Source organism: Gadus morhua, chromosome 7 (assembly GCF_902167405.1).
Source record: "Gadus morhua chromosome 7, gadMor3.0, whole genome shotgun sequence".
Lineage (NCBI taxonomy): Eukaryota > Metazoa > Chordata > Actinopteri > Gadiformes > Gadidae > Gadus > Gadus morhua.
Genome location: NC_044054.1, coordinates 22,329,701 through 22,348,300, shown reverse-complemented (window position 1 = coordinate 22,348,300; position 18,600 = coordinate 22,329,701). Strand labels below are relative to the sequence as shown.

Sequence of the window (18,600 nt, the reverse complement as noted above, 5' to 3'; positions counted from 1 at the left end):
TATCAACTATAGGCTGAGACCACACAAACACAAAATAACTAGAAAAGGAGGTATTAGTGGGTATAGACGGCAAATTTGCTTAAACTTGACTAATTTATGGCCCTTAGTGAAAACAAGAAGGTCCCCCAGGATAGAAAAGTTGGCAGGGGGGAGAAAAAAAGAAGACTTATCCTTCGAAATCCTTGAGTTTATGATTAGAAGACACTTAAGGCTTTGAGAAAAAAGGGAAGAAAGTGCTAGGTGGCGTTTGTATGTAGATACACACACACACTAGCAAACAATTAATTAACCATATACCAATGGTCTTGTATTCGTTTACTAATGGTGTTAAATTTAATGATTTCTAATGCTGTTCATGTTAACTAATGTTATGGTGAGCAGCATGTTAATAAAGATTTTAATTGATTAATTATTTAGTAGTTTTAGGGTTAACCCTAACCCCTATGCGTTTTCTATATAACAATGCCTATTAACTAATCTATATTCATGGTTAATTATTGTACCCTTATTGTAAAGTGTTACAGTGTTAAAGAGAGATAGGTCAATATATCTTTGTGTCCAGACTTGACAGCAAATGTCATCGGGAGTTCAATCCAAATCCGATGGTAAGATGAAAGTGATCGCCAGAAGATACAAGCTACATTCAGAAGTATACATGATTTATTCAGCAAAGGATCTCCTGCTTGAATTTGAAGTAATCAGCGCCTTAGATTCTGAGGAGCAACTGATAAAGGCACCGAGAATCACTCGTCACACTAAACCTCTCTGTGCAGCTCAGCAGTCTGTATGTATATACGTGTGTATGTGTGTTAGGACTGCACAATATCATTTTCTTATCGAAATCGCAATGCTTCAAAATGAAAAATAAGAGATAAAAGATATAAGATATAAAATGTATATATATATCATACACATAAAATGCCAGATATTGAAACTTGTGCCATTTGTGGATTCTCGGTGGCTTTTCTTTTCATCAAGCCCGGTCCCCTGAGACAGGAGAACAATAAGGCCCAGGTCTTCACCGAGCACAGTCTCCTCTTTCTTTTTTTCCCTCCGTCTTTTGTGATTCGACCGTAGTGATGGGAGACTTGCTTGTTTCGGAGGGACTGTCATGTAGCATCAGTCGGCTGCACATCAGACTGTGCACAACACAGATGGGCCTGACGCTAGCGCTCCCGAAGAAATCTCTATCGGCGCTGTGGGCAATCTTTAGCATCATCATCCAGCCACAGCTCCATGGGAAACCCAATCTTTGGTTCCCTTTTCAATTGTTCTTGACCGTTTGTTCGCGGTACGTGGGCATCGAGGCGGGGCTAATAGAGCTGACCGAACGATCGAGTGCTGATGAACACACGCAATTAAACAAAAGAAGAAATCATTATTTTTTTCTGTATTTGTGTCGATGCACACTCTTTCTCGTCGGCGAGTGATGAGCACGGACTGTGACAGCGGGGGAATTATGGGCACACAGGAGTCTGATGTTGATGTATGTGGAAGGTACTTGTAGATACAGATCTTCCACTGCATTTGTTCACAAGAGATTCTTAGAGGATAGGTGATTCCTGCATTAAAAGCAAGCAGGACTGAGAGCAAACTATCTACTGTGTTAAAATATAGATTTGGGAAATAATTGGACATCAACTATGCATGGTCTGGTGAGGCTCTGATGAGGTCAAAAGCTAATAGGGTTTAATTTTTCATATGTTCCAAAAAAACAGCTTAGCTTGATGTCATCGCGGCTTAGCAATGACTGATGTTTTTTCCTCCTTTTTACATTGTCCTCTTTGAAAAGGATGGCTTAAACCTGCCCAGTGGTCTTTTGCACAATAGGATGTAACATAATCTCATGAAAAAACAATGGGACTTTCACAAAAATTGCTTTTATGGATATGTGGGACTGGGTAGGCCTAAAATGAAACTTTCCGATATTTCCCAGGCTCTAGAATTACCCCTCCGACGTTGTGGTCAAGCAAAATAATTGGGCTTGCTTGTTCACACTTAATAGTTGAACTACCTCAGCATGGGCACAGCTCTGATAATAATAAATAAACCTGCATAAAAATAGCATAAAAGGCTGACTTTTGTCTCATGCAGTACGCTGAGATACGCAGCTTTCTTTGGCACCATAAAAACTGTGCAGAATGGGCCATTTCATTAAAATCTTGGCACATATGCTCCCTTACATAGCTCGTGCTAAGGGCCTTGAAAAGGAAATGCACACACAGTGAAGCTCACAATGATAAATACTTCTCTGTACGTCTCCTGAACCGAGATAGCTTAAAGTTTCTCATAATTAGTCAAGCAGGGGCGAGGACAGGGGAAGATAGATGCTGAAGAAGGACAAGAGAGTGAAAAGGATAGATGGAGGTAAAAAGATTGATAGAGGAAAAGATAGATGGATGCAAAGGATATTCTTCATGTGAACATGGATTTTTTTTTTAGTGAGGATTGGGTGCTGAAACCAGCTCACACGCACACACACACACACAGATTTGACGCTCTCTACGAGGGCTGAGGATCACGTCTACCTCCGTTCCTGGCTGTCTCTCTCCCTGTCTCACTCTGCATCTCACAATGAGTCGTGCCAAGGTGGAGGGGGAGGTGGATGGGGGGGATATGACTTCTGAAGACATGCGATCTGAATGCGTGCACATATTCATGTGTGTGGGGATGAGTGACGTTTGTCATGAAAAGCAGTGGTGGTCATCAAAAGGGTGCACCGGCGGCGAATGGACAAAGGATTTGGAGAGAGAGATGAAGGGAGAGATATTAGAGAGAGAGAGAGAGAGAGAGAGAGAGAGAGAGAGAGAGAGAGAGAGAGAGAGAGAGAGAGAGAGAGAGAGAGAGAGAGATGAAGATAGGGAGTGAGAAAGAGAGAAATTAAGTGAGAAAGAGAGACATGAAGAAAGAGAGAGATGAAGGTAGGAAGCAAGAAAGAAAGAGACCTGAAGAGAGTGAGAGAGAGATGTGGAACGAGAAAGAGAAAGGGGTGAGAGAGGGCAACTGAAAGAGAGAGAGAGAAGAAGAAAGGTGTAAGGTTGACATCATCAGTTGATAGGGGAGACAGGGCGGGTGGAGAGTTGATACTGTTGAAGCTGAGGAGTGTGTGTGACTCTCAGTGTGTGTCTGTGTGTCTCTCAGTGTGTGTGTGTGTGCGTCTCTCAGTGTGTGTGTGTGTCTCTCAGTGTGTGTGTGTGTGTGTGTGTGTGTGTGTGAGAGAGGAGGGGCAGGGGTTGTTACAGAGAGCAGACAAAGGTCATGAAGTTGTATTGTGGTACCCGGTCCCGGACTAACATGTGTAATTATTTGCCAGGGTATAAGCCTTCTGCTGCAGAATGTGGGTCACCATCCCCAATGCCTTGCTCTCTCTCTCTCTATCTCTCTGTGTTAGCCCTTCATTTGGAGTCAGGGCATGTGAATACTGCATGGCTGTACGGTTGGGACCCTGCACTGTGAAACAGTGCAGCAGGCAGGAGACCATCGCAAGAGCCATAGTCGCCCAGAGGGACTGGGCTCCTCGTTTGAGATATGGTTTGATGTGAGACAGCGATTCCTCCCCGAGTAGTGCGAAAGATCTGCAAGAATCATTGCAATAAGTGTGTGTGTGTGTGTGTGTGTGTGTGTGTGTGTGTGTGTGTGTGTGTGTGTGTGTGTGTGTGTGTGTGTGTGTCAATGGCTTTTGTGTGTTCCGAAGACCTTCATGGACCTTGATAACTATGGATGCGTTAGAAGAGTTATCTCCTTATTCTTCGGCGTCTATTAATGCTGCAATGCATCTTGTAATCGCATTGCCATGGCAACTGGGAGAAATTTTCGGCGCCGTCCCGTCGCAAGATCGACAGGCGCGCGTGCCACGCATATACGTCTCTCCCTTCAAGTACATGTTTCCTGACAGCGTCGCATAGACACGGCCGGACGAAAAAAAACCTGAGAGGTTCCACAAGTGTCCATGCTCAGCCCATGGTGTACTCTCCCCCCACATTCTCTCTCTCTCTCCCCTTCCTATCTCTGTCTCTCCATCCTCGGTACTCTCAAGTCAAGATCCTCAATGTTGAAAGGCTGAGACTAAAAGGGATGGAACGACTCATAGGAGGGAAGTGGTAGAGAGATAGTTTCTTTGCGTATGTGTGTGTGCGTGCGTGTGTGTGTTTGTGTTTCTCTGTGCGTGTGTTTGTGTGCGGACGTGTATTTCTGTGTGTGTGCGCGTGCGTGCGTGTGCGTGCGTGCACATGCTTGCGTGTATGCGCGCAGTTTTTTCTTTTTTGTCGCAGGAACTCGTCCTGTTCTGGGCCTCTGATTCATCTTAAAAGACGCTCCTTGTTCCATCTTTAATCACCCTCCCTTGACAGACAGTCGGCAGTCGGCTTCCAGAAGCATTGAATTCAAACCCCAGTGAGAGGCGGAGCAGCCATATACTCCTAGCCCTGTCTCTTTTTAACCCTCCTGTTTTATCATCCTCAACGCCTGCACCCCAACACCACCACCACCACCTCCACCCCTAACACCAGCAGCAGCTCCACCCCCCGTGAGAGCATCGGAAAAAGAAGGCAGCACGCCTTAGGCTGCTAAGGAGAGATAGGCGGTGGTCTGGAGATGACTAACGTGACCGGCTAAATGTTTCAAAGGGAGAACAAGGAGGAGGGAGGTGGAGGGAAGGAGAGAGAGGGGGTGTATAATAAAGCCGGCGTCTCGTATAACAGCGGGAGCGGAGGGGAGGGGGAATCCTTGTGGCTTTGGAGCATCATCTCTCCGCTAAATGAATTCCAGAGCGCTTCCTCCGAAAAAAAACACAAAAAAAACAACAACAATTTAATCAGCCTTTTGTGCGAGTTGTGCGAAGGAGCGAGAGCCGGGAAAGAGGAGAAGGCACCGGGACTAGCTTAGATCGTACACAGCTCCACTCAAGCAGAGTCTCCTTGAGAGCAGATGTTGCTGTGGCAGGCCCCAGATAAATGCCTGCACTTCCTGAGGGTGAGGGAATTGATAATAAATGGAATGTCATCTATGGGGGGTGGTGTCGGTGGAGGGGACATAAATACAGTCACACAGCAGCCTTCAGCCGTGACTTCACGTGTCTTGTACTGTACACCATACTTCTATGGTGCTGCTACACCCTGTAGTTCTCTATTAACTGGGAAGTTCTGGACTGCAATAAAGGGAATGGCTGGTAGGGTGTAGAAATGTCGAATCACTGTAAAACTGGCACACTTTTGTCAGTGGGGGCAGGGGGAAAATCATGAGAAGATCGGCTTTGCTCAATTGTTTTCGAGAGCGTGCAGCGCTGAAGTAGTGCTGTGAGCGTTCAACTAATTACTTCTACGAGAGGAAATGAATGCACTGTTTTGCATTTGTATTGTTGCCGAGTAACTTTTAGTTACCGTTATGACAGAGGTGCTATAAATAGCTCATTTGGAGCACATCCCTGCGTTTGAAACACGTCATTTTAGCCATCTGAAATGATGTAGCCTAGATATTTCAATTCATACGCTTGAGATAATTAGAAAGACATAACCCACATAACTCCTACTCAACTAACTAAGGGGCCGAACCTGTGAAGAGAAAGAACCCCACATAGCCAAACCGTCCTTAAAATAATAAAGTAAGAACTCTGGGAAGAAAAACTAAACTGGGGGTCCAAACATGACCCCCAATTAACTGCCTCCTCTTACTTTGCTATTTCCAACAGCCGCTGAAGCTTTAAATTAGCCTCTTGTTTTCCCATTCTTTTATTCCCTGTGGCTCAAAGCTACGCAACAAAATGGCCCAGAAATTGCCCTGCTTTATGTGTGAATCCATCGCAAGCCCCCCAGTATTTACCCTGGCACTGACATTTAGCTTTTTATCACCTGGACACGGGCTCATGAAATTTTAAAGCACATTCCTGAAAGCGTATGTAGAATTGTTATCGAAGGTGATAACACACCTTATTAACCATGAGACAGGTGTGTGGGACAAAGGGATGGAATACGTAACGCTTCTTGTTGTTTTCTAACTGTCATTTAGTGAGTGGGAGAGGCCTACCTGACAACAACTGTCGCAATATCAAAGACACAATGTTGCATAAGTATCATTCAAACAACCGTAATAATCAAAAGATTGAGCCAACCTTTTCTCGTATGTTCTTATAATGGCACACGCCCCTAATAAAAGCAGCATAAGAGCAACGGTGAAGTTTTTCTCAAGCACACACAGAGGCGTCATCTATCTAGCCTTCGGCAAACACAGGCTTGTGGGACACTTCCAAAGTCTTCCAAAAATACATTCAAATAAGTCACAGAGCCTGTGACTGCACACTGTGGCTTTTGCTTTCACATAATCCGTCCACCCATCCGTCCATCCATCCGTCCATTCGTCCATGCAAGAGGAACTAAATGAGCCCTACTTATGCCTGTAGCTGACCTCCCTTACAATCACATCTGTCGTGTGATCACAATAACAGATGCTATGGGGAAAGGTAAAGACTTGTGGTATAGTGTGTACTGGTCAATTCTGGTTGCTAGGCAGCAAATGCTCGTGCCGGAGGAAATAATATTGTTTTCTAAGGTTCTTTTTGTGAGTCAGGACAGCAGGAAATGCAATATGTGAAATGATATTATACTGTCCTTATCCCTATAAAATACATGGCCATGTATGTTACATGTGGACCCCTACATGAGGTATTTAGCATATCACCCTAAGTATAATCATCTATGAATCACAAATAACTAATAGAGAAGAAAAAATAACCTGACCAGTATTACTTGATTGGTGCCAGGGAATATGAGTGTCATTAACTTGCATTGGAGCAAAATCCGTGGCCATATCACGGAAATCGGCGGGTTTCCGTGAGGATTCCACGGATTTTGAGTTAGGCGTCCGTGGTCATTTCACGGATTCCTGTGAGACCATGTTGGTGATTGCCTTGCTATTTACTAACCAAATATATAACACTACATTTGTCATACGTTATTGAGTGGAAACACAAATACATACATTGAAAGTGACACACTTCATTGCACGTAGATTGTGAAACTGTGTCAAATCAGTGGGCAGGGACACAGGGAACCGGACCGCTTATGTAATATTATTACTGGATCAACACAGAGCAGAGATACTGTTTCATATGGAGAACGCATGGAGGCCTTGGAAGTGAATTTAGAGTGGATTTATACCCTTGACAACCTGAGCAGCAGAAGTCTTCTGAGCTCGCCCTGCATGGTGACAGCAGGGAACAGCCATTTGTCTGGATTAACTCAAAAAGGGAGCTCTGTCAGGACTTCAAAGCGAAAGTGAAGGCTAATTAAGTTTCCAACAAATGTCTTAATTGAACAAAAGTTGGTGTAACCGTTACACTGCTCATATTTGCCATGCGTTTCATCATCCGACCTCAGTTGGTAGTAAATATTGTCACTTTCTTCCGACCCCCTAAAATCCTCCAAAAAAAACGGTATTTTAAGGTAAGAAATAATTAGAGTGGCAACACAGGACATGAAAAGATGAGCCAGAGAAGACAAGGCGAACCGAATGAAACCCCTGCAGCTATAATTCCAAATGAACTAGGTCAACCCATGAGGGGTATTGGGGGTAGCGTGTTAATTAATACCAAATATACCCCAGTAGTTGGCAGGAGGGTGGGACCAAAATCAATCTGATCAAAAAATGAGATTTGTGAATTCTAGAGGGTCTATCGAAAAACACGCCTCTAGTTCTAGATCGCTGTTGCACAAAGAATCACTCACCATGGAAAATTATTTTTTTCACAGCATCGTGTTTACCAAGTGCAACACATTCCTCAACTCTTTCTTGCAATACAAATGTTTGTGCGTGGGAATTGTATAGAAAGCCACAATGCAAATATCCCTTTTGTTGTGGATCACGAGAGAGTGGATTTTGCTGTCGGTATTCATACAAAGCAACATCGTGACAGCCCCCACTTTATACAGTCGAGCATTGTGTTTGACTAATTATGCTGAGAAAAAAATCACCTGCCCTGTATATTAAGACACTACTTTAATAAGTCCAAATCACCTTTAAAATCTGACTCTTTCTCGCTTTAATTACTGCCGTAAGGCTACCTGTGTTCGGAGAGAATGTGAGATCACAACCACATTTACCTTCTGAGCAGTCAGCTGGACATGAATCCATTGACAACTCAGGATTTCCCTTGATGGGAAAATAACATGGACATCTACACTGCCATAACTTATCATATCACAGAATTACCTTATTCCTGTGGGTTTAGTAATAGGATTACGTAGTGACTTTCGATAAAGTTTAGTCCTCATTCTGTGGCCTCTGTTGGCAAATTAACATCCAAAGTAATTTTAGATGATTGTACTGATTAGTGCTGCAGCATTATCAATGTTTACAATGTAATCTTAATGAGAGCAACAGCCCTTTCATCTCATATCTTTGTGATACATCTCACAAGTTGCATCTTCTGGATTACATTATCCATATTAGCAGTACATAGAGCATAACAGGTGCCAGTGTGGAATGGGGATGAGACAAAGGGGTGCAGTTAAGAACAGGTGGCAGCGATTGACACAGAGTAAATGACGCAGTGGAGACGTCCATTTGCTATGCGTGCTGTGTTTAAGCTAATCGTCACATATCATGTGACAGATCATTAAAAACCCTTTCAACCATGTCTTTAGAAGTTATGCAGCGAATGTCTAGTTTAAGCGCAACCTTTAAGAGGACATCAGGAAGAATAGGATGTAAAGGTCTGAAAAACACTCAAACCAGATCAGAAACCGTGACCCAATACTTTAAGGGGACTTACTTGAGGGAGAACTGCTCGATGGTGGCGTTGGGCATCAGGTAGAGGAAGATGGTGAGGGTCTCGCCGGGCATCAGGGGCTTCTCGGGCAGCCTGAGGAACATGTTCTTGTCCAGCTGCTTATCCACCAGCTGCTGCTCCTGGCTGGCCTGGTAGAGGCTGATGCTGCCGATGCGCAGCAGGGGGTGCTGTGACAGAGGCTCCCCCCTGGAGCCACCCCGGTGGCCCAGGCCCTCCATGCACTCCCCCTCCGCGTTGGGCTCGTGCAAGGTGTAGTAAAGCTCTGCCTGCAGGGTCTCGCTGGTGAGTCCGTCCAGGAGCCCCTCGTTGGAGCCTTTCCTCCGGCCCAGCGGGGCCATGTGGGCGTTGAACCAGGCCGGCGGCAGGTCCAGCTGGGCCAGGCACTGGGCCAGGTTCCCCTTCATGCGGCAGGAGGTCTTGATCTCGCGCACGTCCCGGAAGGCATGGAGCCGCACGCAGGGCAGCCGGTCCTGGGCCTTGAAGTCGTCCCAGTCGCGCCCGGCGATGTAGAAGAACACCTGCACCGTGGGGTTGTTGGAGAACACCCTGGCCTGGACGATGAACGCCCGCACCTTCCAGTTGACCGTCAGCTGCCCCGGGATGTCCAGCGGGCTGGCCGGCTGAAGGAGCTCCTTGGAGAGGGCCTGGTCCCGGGAGAACGGCCCGAAGGTTATGTTGATGGCCGGGAGGTCCTTGGTCTGGAAGACCACGAAGCTCTCCGAGCGCTGCAGCGGGTGGCCCCCGTTCTGGGGAGGGCTCGCGCCGCCGCCGGTCCGACCGCCGCCTGCACCGCCACCGAAGACGGGTCCAGTGCTCTGGACCTCTTGGAGGAAGAAGGCCAGCTGGGCGTTGGACAGCTTGAAGGTGACCGGGAGGTAGACGTTCGGTGGGGAGGGGTTGGCCGTTGCCACGGAGGAGCTGAGGAGGGCATCAGAGTTGGTGGGCGAGATTCTACCTGCAAGCGCTTAGGGGGGAAAGGAGAAGACAAGGGTTAGAGAGGTCTGAGGTCGCAGACTTCACACCCTCACATGTTTAAGCATTAAAATGTACACCGTTGTAAAGCCGGTGAACCCCGATAAATAAGTAAAATCTGAATATGTATGGGCATACTGAAACATGTTATGGAGAGAGAGACAGAGACACAGAGAGAGAGAGAGAGAGAGAGAGAGAGAGAGAGAGAGAGAGAGAGAGAGAGAGAGAGAGAGAGAGAGAGAGAGAGAGAGAAAGAGAGAGAGAGACAGACAAAAGGACAGAGGCGGAACGGGAGATGAATAAGAGGCACACATAGGTCAACTTTTCTCATTTGGACACGGAGGGAAAGAGGAGGTGGGGTGGAACATAAGGTCAGGACACACACTAATCAGCTCATAACTGTCCGGGACGTGACAAGTGTCAAAAGGTTGTGCTATGACAAGGGACGTGTTGCGGGTATCTACAAGTTGCCTGGAAAAACCGATGACGTTCAGCCTGAACGTGGCCACAAGCAGACTCCAGCTGCTATTAACCTGTTCAATAAGAAAGCGTCTGCAATTGATCAGGTTGTACAAGAAGTATACGACGCCACTTGGGTCCCCCCTTTGATTTGAATACACGTCTTACAAGCGTCAAAACAAAACAGAAACCCTTGATTGGCACACAGTGTAGATATATAAACACAGCACAATATACCACCAAACATTATAATGAATGGCTGAGCCTGGGGGAGTGTGGATACTCCCACGGCTCAAAACAAGGGAGAACATGAAACATTAAAAAAGAAAGATTAAATGAAGGTGACATACTTGTGAAAATTACCCAAAACTGAAGACAAAAATATGTTTGCCGGTTCCAACAGCCCAAATCATTGATAAAAAGTCCCATATTCCAAATGGTTGTATCATTGAAGTTTCTCCCTTTCACTTCAAAAAAAATTTAATCACAGAAGCAGAAACACAGAAGAATCAAATATCAAAAAGTAAAGTGAGGAAAAAGACTTCTTCAAAAGTTGTGCTCTCCCCTCCCTTCCGGAACATTGTATCCATTGAAACACGGAGCAGAGACAAAAGTGAATCCGGGACTCCGTGGGGGTAAAGGCAGCCGCATGACAATTCCATCAGTGGCTGTAGATTCCCGGCTACAAAGACCTCCGCTACACTCCCTCCAGGTTGTGTTCCGCAATCGCTTTTGTACTCCCCTTCCTCCGGGGCGGGCTGGCGGGGGGGAGGGGGGGGGAAAGATTTAGCTCCTTGCGCCGGTTCAAGCGTGGGTTCAGTGCTCAGTGCTGCAGCTATCTCATGGTCCTCTCAGACCTGCGTGTGTGCGTGGGTGAGAGTGAGTGTGTGTGAGTTCCTGTAGCTCCGGGACAGACTGACACTGGCAGGCAGGCAGGCTTGCAAAGACCTCCCCCTCCTACTTCTCTGCCTCGCCCCTCTGCCTCTGCCTCTCCCCCCCCCCCCCCCTCTCTCCCTAACCCTCCTCTCCCCCCCCCCTCTCTCCCCGTTGGTGGGCTGCACGGGAGCAGTAGACAAAAGCCACTGACGCCTCCCCCTGTGTGGCCACACCTAGCCTAGCTGTAGCCTGTAATCATTGCTTTAGCTTCTAGCTGCCGGACACAGCCAAGGTATACGGCCCCCATTGAGGACTCCTCTTACACTGGGAACAGACACACACACATACCCGACAACACACTGGGAGAGATAGACAGCTCCACACACACACACATGCAACCAACCCAATGCAGCCACACACGCACACACACACACACACACACACACACTCACAACCCCATGCAGCCCAACACACACAGACAAACACTCAAACTTCTTTAAAACACACACACAAACACACAGTCACTCAAACCTACACACTCAACCACACCCACACCTCCACAAGACTGCCTGAACACGTTCAGGGCTAGGATGAATCAGGCTGCAGAGTTATTTCTCACTGCTATCCTTTCATGTGTGTCTGCTTCGTGGTTTATGCAAGTGTGTTTCTCTGTGTCTCTCTATCTGTCTGCCTGTGGTTGTGTGTGTCTAGCTCCCTCCCTGTTTTTGGTATTGTGCGTGTGTGTGTGAGAGAGAGAAGTGAGATGGGGGAGGATGTATTCCTTGAATGCCTTCAGGCGTAAAGTGAAAGAAAAGAAGGATGATGCGTTTGTGTGTGTTTTCATGTGAATGTGTGAGCGCACACACTGTGTGTTTTGCGCGTGTGTGTGTGTGTGTGTGTGTGTGTGTGTTCCTGTGTGTTTGTGTGTGTGAGGGTGGATTAGGTAAAGATTATTGATGAATTAGCCTAGCTCTCTCTGCCTTCTCCACCTCTGCCTCCTCCTCCTCCTCCTCCGTGTCTGTCTCAGCCCCCCAGAAATCCATGAGAATGAAAAGGAGGGAGGAGAGGGGGAGGAGAAGAGAGGAGAGGGGGAGGGTAGCTTTGGACTGGCTCTCTTCTTCACATGTGGCTGGAATTCCGATAATAAAAGGGAGAGGAATGGAGTGTGTGTGTGTGTGTGTGTGTGTGTGTGTGTGTGTGTGTGTGTGTGTGTGTGTGTGTGTGTGTGTGACCCCCCCCCCCCCCCCCCCCTCCCCTACGCAACAACCTCAATGGCAAACATTCGGGACAAAAGACGAAGCCAGAGACTTGAAAACATTCCACACTAGGAAAGAACGCGTGTTTTTTTTTTCTCGAGCCATGGGAAAGTCTTATCCCTCGGATAAGTATCTGTGCCTAGAAAAGTGAACATTCTTTTAATCTCTTCAGCTATTTCTTTCACGTCTTCACGTGGTCTCACAGATTAGTTTGAAAAGATCAACGGGTAACGCGTCCCGGTAAAAAAAAAATGTCTCCCTTCTTTACCTCTCCATTGCGAGCCACCGCACGTGGAGCAAATGCTAATCAGCTTGTAGCTAATACAGCATCAACACTCCTCCTCAGTTCACAATATCAATTATGTGAGCTTATGCTTATTAGTATGTGGCTTATGAAATAACAATACACGTTGTCTAGGTCATTACAGGCTTTTAGGCGCATATAAGCACTAGCCCTGCCCATTGCCGCTATACAATATTTATATAACTTTATAGGAATTTAACAATCAATTAAAACATGTATCAAATCATTAATAAGGATAAGTCAATAATGAATTACAGGAATTTTGAGGCATATCGTTTGGAGATACAAACATAAGAATTATGCAGCAATTGTGTAGCTTTAAGGTCACTGAGCTCTGATGGCTGTTAGTGTTGAGCCTAATTACATAAACAACACGATAATACAGATGCAAAGACTCATTTTGGAGGTGAAAATATGTAGCCACTTGTAATTGGGTTTTAGAGATATTTAAGTTAGGTAACAATTAATCAAACTTTATATGCTCACAATAACATGTCCTCAGGTGCTTTGCGATGAACTATCATAGCAACAACCACGAGTAAAGAATATATAGTAAATACCAATTATAATAGGCTTATTCCTATCAGAGTTTAGGGTGAGAGCACACATTTCTTTGCTTCTTATTCCTACCCTAATGGTAGTGTGGCTGCATGGAGGAAATGACCAGAATTAATGTTGATGGCGTAATTTAACAAAAAATTGTTAAAGCCACTTTTCACATCCTATGGTCATTGTACTGTACACTCTATTTAATCTCTATAGTTTTGTCGCATGCAGACTCCTATAGATTACATTAGTGCTAATGAGTCTGGCAGGATAGCAGAGTGGTAAGGCTGTTCGACCCCCAGTCCAAAGTTACTGGGGTGGATCCTCATTTTCCGCAGACCTGCCTTTAGGAACCCTTGAGCAAGATGCCCTGACCCCTTCCTCCTCCTTTATGACAAGGAACCGCATTCACTCAAGGTGACTTTGGACAAAAGCATCCAATAAATGTTGATGTAAATTAACCCTATGGATATCGGCACTGAAATTGAGCAGGGGGAGGAGCCCATCACATCACATCCCCACAAAGCAAGGCCTTTGTGTTCCTGGCTCACAATAAAGAAGAACACTCTGCTAGTCAGTCCCACTAATCCGATGGGGAGCTCCTACTCCAGTCCCAGGTCTACCGTCAGCAGCGACCCAAAAGAGGAGCGACAGAGAGAGAGAGAATGGCGGAGCAGACCCGCAGATGGGCTCCAGCATGGAAACCCTATCGCTTCGCTGCTCCACCCCTGCTCGGACTATTAGTCCTCAGGGCCATATTGAGTCGGAGGCACTTCCTGTCGTGCTGGACGTTATATGAACCATCTGTTGTCTATGGGATGTGTGGGGTTACCTCTCTAAGGCCTCTGTTCCTTGCATTAGGGGACTTGCGCCACAATCAACACAATTATGGGGCAAGGCTTGAGTCTAAAGTTATTAATTTAGAACTGCGTTAGGAGAAATAGTAAAGGCCATGGTAAAGGCTTAGAGATAAAAGATAATTCCTTTGAAAAGAAGACGGAAAACAAGAGAAGTTTGAAATTAATGTTGTTTTATTGTCTCAACCAACACTATATAACTTGAACTACGATGAAGATGAATGATTGAACTGAAGCTCAGGGGCCATTCAAAATGGGTAGTGTTCATAGGTGAAGGCTTCATGATGATGGGTCTCATTATCTTGTGACGAAGAGGAAACATAAGAACTAAGACATCTTCACTGTATAGATTATTCTGCACAACTTGATCACTGTGGTACGCTGCATTGATTGTAACCGGTAACGTCAAGAGAGAAAGAATAAAATAAAATCAAAAGAATCGGAGGATAAAATGCTCTTCAAGTAAAATGTCAGTCAAATACAAATCCAATGTGAGTAAAAGAAAGAACACATAGGGCAAGAGAGGGAGAATGGAAGATAGAGCAAGGGAGAGAGAGAGGGAGAGAGAGAGAGGGAGAGAGAGAGAGCAAGCGGGTAACATTAATGAACCTAGTTTTAACCCCCTTTCAGTTTCTTCTTCTACATTGCACAAAATGAAGGTTTAATTAATTCTTTGTCTCTCACATTCACAACATAATAATGTTAATGGAAATGGGAGCACCCTTACTATGCAGTTAAGTTTCATTTCGTATACATTTGAGTAAGCAAATGCAACTATTCAACTTTTTCCTTTTAACTTTCATTTCAGATGTCTACATTTACATCCGTGCTTTGCCAAAACTCAAGTAAAGGCTGATGATATAAAATGGCTTGCATTAGCGTTCAATTAACTGTGAACTCAACACAAAGTGCAGATGAAAAGATATCGTAGCCTGGGGAACATAACCAAATGAGCACACTGGTGGATTTGCTCCTATTTTTGCCGATCTCAGAGGAAACTATTTCTATCTTTGATAATCGTGGTCTAGCGTGCAGGTTGAGACTGGATTGTAACAAGTACACACCGAAAAAATCAAAACAAAAACACATTTTAGTTCAAATATTGAACAACATGAAGAACTGCTGTTTCTTCCACAACAGAAAGTAACATTTAACTTTCAAGCATATTTCGAGCAAAGTTAAACAAAAATCGGATTTCAGATATCCACACAGGATTGGTTTGTGCAGATAGAGCAGTGACTCAGAATGCTGCTGAAATTCTGCTGACCCAAACAATGGCATGACTCGCTGACTTATTTTAATGGGCTTTTGAAGAAGTCTATGCCACCAAAGGTAAATATAATAAAAATCGTTTTGCTTTACAGCAGCCTCCGTTTTTAATACAGACTTTATGGTACCAAGGAGACCAGCAAAGTCATCGCTATGCGTGTAATCTCTTCTGTACTCATTTCCAACACTCTCTTAATCCACAGAGGAATTAGAGATGGCAATGATTTGGTCATCACCAGCTCTGATGAGCAAACTGTATGCCAAATGGCCGTGTTTGCCATCAAATATTGACCAACAAAAATTGCAGTTCAAAACAGTTTAAATGCCCCTTTAAATACCTCTTTCTGAGACCCTGCTGTACAGAAAGGAAACCAGCATATTACGATCACATTAATATTCTCTTTAATCATGAAAGGGCCATCTGGAGCAGAATGCCACTGTCCAAGTGTGCGGACAGCTCAGAGACCTGATAACGTGAACTTTCATACTAACTGGGCTGTGGGCAGTTTGTGGGGCAGATGACTGGGACTAATAAAGTGCCAATCAAGTGGAAGGGTTGCTATCCCTTTGCCCCTTTACAGTGCATGGTTGATTTAGAGATTAAAAGGACATCATCAGACATAGAATAGACAATTTAACACAGGCACTTCACTTCACTTTTACTTAGAGAGTCACAAAAGGAAGGTGTGTTGTCACTCACAAGGTAGAAGAAGTGTAGCTCAGACCACACTAGTACTAGTGGCAGTGGCCATAGTAGTACAGGTGTTCGTAATGTTTCGAGCCTTGTGTGTGGCATAGCATCCACCACATTTTTGGTCAGCTGTGACACCATGATTGGATTGGTCCAACACATTTGTTGACATTATGTTTTATGAGTATTTGAGGAGTATTTATGTTATGCGCAACCCTTACAAATGCAATGTCTCACCATTCAGGAGTATGCAGATGATGAATATCTACTTCTGTCTATTTGCAGAGTCAAAGGGCTTTCCAAGCCCACATTTCCCTGCAAAAAACAAATAATGGGTGACAAGAGAGCTACCCAAATTATGGAGAATATCTCACCGTTTAGACATGGAATTCAACTTTACTGGCCTTATTTTGCAATATGGTGATAATTGTGTCCAACTCACTCTGTGCTAGTCCAAGTCTGTTTGTTTTTTCCAACACATTTGTATTGAACTGGAAGCCAATGCTACATGGCCAAAACAGTAACTATGTCGTTTCAGCTTGGATTCTGGCTACTGCATGCTGCACCAAGAGGAGGCTCTCGGTGGTCATCATCAAAGGCCAGAGAGCAGCACATTGGTCAACAGACCACCAGCACTGGCATCTTGTCACAAAGGTATAAATTACGCTCTCTGAACCAGTCATGGGTGAAATCGGCTGTATTTCTCGCGGTATTGCAGGGAGGGAGGAATGTAGAACGGCAACCAGAACAGGACATTCAGGCCGATGCGGTAAAACAATGACAAAATAAGCAGTGAAGAAGAAAAAGCTAGGACTCGTGCTGGTGTCGGTGTGTGTTTTGCCTGGCTTCTCCGCCCCCCCCTTCTCCGCTTCTATCCATCTTTTGTGCTTCTGCTGCCAAACAGCGGCTCGTAGGCATAGCTACTGCATGCATGACTAGAATGTATTGATGAAAAGATGCAAATGCCCTGTGGGCCCGGCTGCACAATCTGTGCTGCAATACGATCCAGGGCCTGACGCGATCCATAGAACCCTAGACAACACCAGGTCCCAGAGGTAATGGGCCCTTTGTGGTATAGACCCGGGCCTCAACGTCCAGCCCCCCCTCCAGCCCTGAACCCTGTCGAATGCGTACGCCTCCTACGTGCGTCGCACTTGAGGATTCTGAAGCTCGAGGGATCCGGGAGCAGCAGGTCAAAACCTTTGTCTGATGATGTGTGTATGGATTTGATTGATTTTGTGTTTTTATGGACTGTTATACACTTTCAGGTCAATTGCCGCTCTCACCTGATGGCTATTCGAGATGTGCTTCTCCGTTAAGTTATGAGAAAATCCGGGGGAGAGATAATGCTATAATGCAAACTGAATGATTATATTCGAAAAAGGGCATACATTTTTACTACACCTCTGTTTTGTCTAATTATCCTGACTGATTTAATTCAATGATTTCCGCATTGAGTTGTAACGCTGATGTTTATCCTACAATGGCGAATATAGCCACTTTTCATAATGTTTAGTTATCAAATCAGAATTCTGTCCGGAGACCACTTCTGATTATTTCACTAGACTTAGTTTGTTTTAGCTTTAAATAATCTATTGTACATTTTCTAGGCATTTTTTCTCTCATTAGTGCTACATTATGGTGATTTATACCTTAAACATTAAAACAAAAACAACAATTACATTAAAATGCTGCCAGAAAGCATTATTCTACTCATCTGTAAATTAAAGATAATTAATCTGCATCTTGTATAATATATGTTGATGTTCAGAATATTAACAATATATATAGTTACAAATAACCTATTTTGTGCAATGCACATAATAATGCTTGCAATAAATTACTTTACACAGAATTATGTTCCTCTTTTCGGTACATTCAGTGCATTTTATCTAAACTAATGAAGACAAACAATTCCAGCTAATTTTTTTCCCTGGTTGGTTAACCGTATGACCCTGTTGCACAACGAAATGTTAAAACGTGCTTCATCATAGACCACAGTTATTTGAAACATTTTGGGATGTTTGATATTTTTTTTGCCCCTCTGCCATTCAGTTGTTAGTATTCAATTAGCCATTACCATAGAAAGGTCATTACGCCCTCACCGCCTCAACACCTTTTCAGTTGTGCTGAGCTGAAGAAGACATGTTACCAATGCAAGGCAAATACAAAAAGTACAAATAAAACACCTCCTTGATATAATATTCTTATCATAATTCATGGCTCATCAGCTTAAGTCAGCTAACCATTTGTCTGAGGGAAAACACATCAAATGTTTTTAAAAATTAAAAAGAGGCCTGTTTTTGGCTTGGGGATAAAGAGCCTCTTGATGGGGCAAATAGGATCAGTCTGTAGACACAGCTCTCTGCCTGTAGGGGAGACGAGATGGATTTTCTTCCTGCTCCTATTTTCCTCTCCCTCTGATCATTACACTTTGTTGTGCATGGCAACATATACTGTTCTGCCACATCACTGACCTCGCTTTTCTTGTACACATTTCGTTATCGCACGTTAACGTATATATTTTTCTCCTATTTTGTACTTTATTTTACGTAAGGAGTATGTGAAGCGGGACAGAATGCATGTGA

General features: G+C 44.7%; 1 protein-coding gene across 2 annotated transcripts in view; it reads right to left on the bottom strand.

The window, feature by feature from the left end:
• tmem132e (transmembrane protein 132E) overlaps window positions 1-18,600 on the bottom strand; it is a 258,574-nt gene that overhangs the window by 91,031 nt on the left and 148,943 nt on the right. The window contains exons 1-2 of one of the 2 annotated variants that reach the window (XM_030360178.1): window positions 10,564-11,147; window positions 8,765-9,746 (exon numbers count right to left, since the gene is read on the bottom strand). In XM_030360178.1, coding sequence (XP_030216038.1) covers window positions 8,765-9,746; window positions 10,564-10,642 — 1,061 coding nt within the window. In that variant the 5' untranslated portion in view covers window positions 10,643-11,147. Of the gene's footprint in view, window positions 1-8,764; window positions 9,747-10,563; window positions 11,148-18,600 lie in introns of those variants that run through there. The other variant, XM_030360179.1, reaches the window with a different exon arrangement.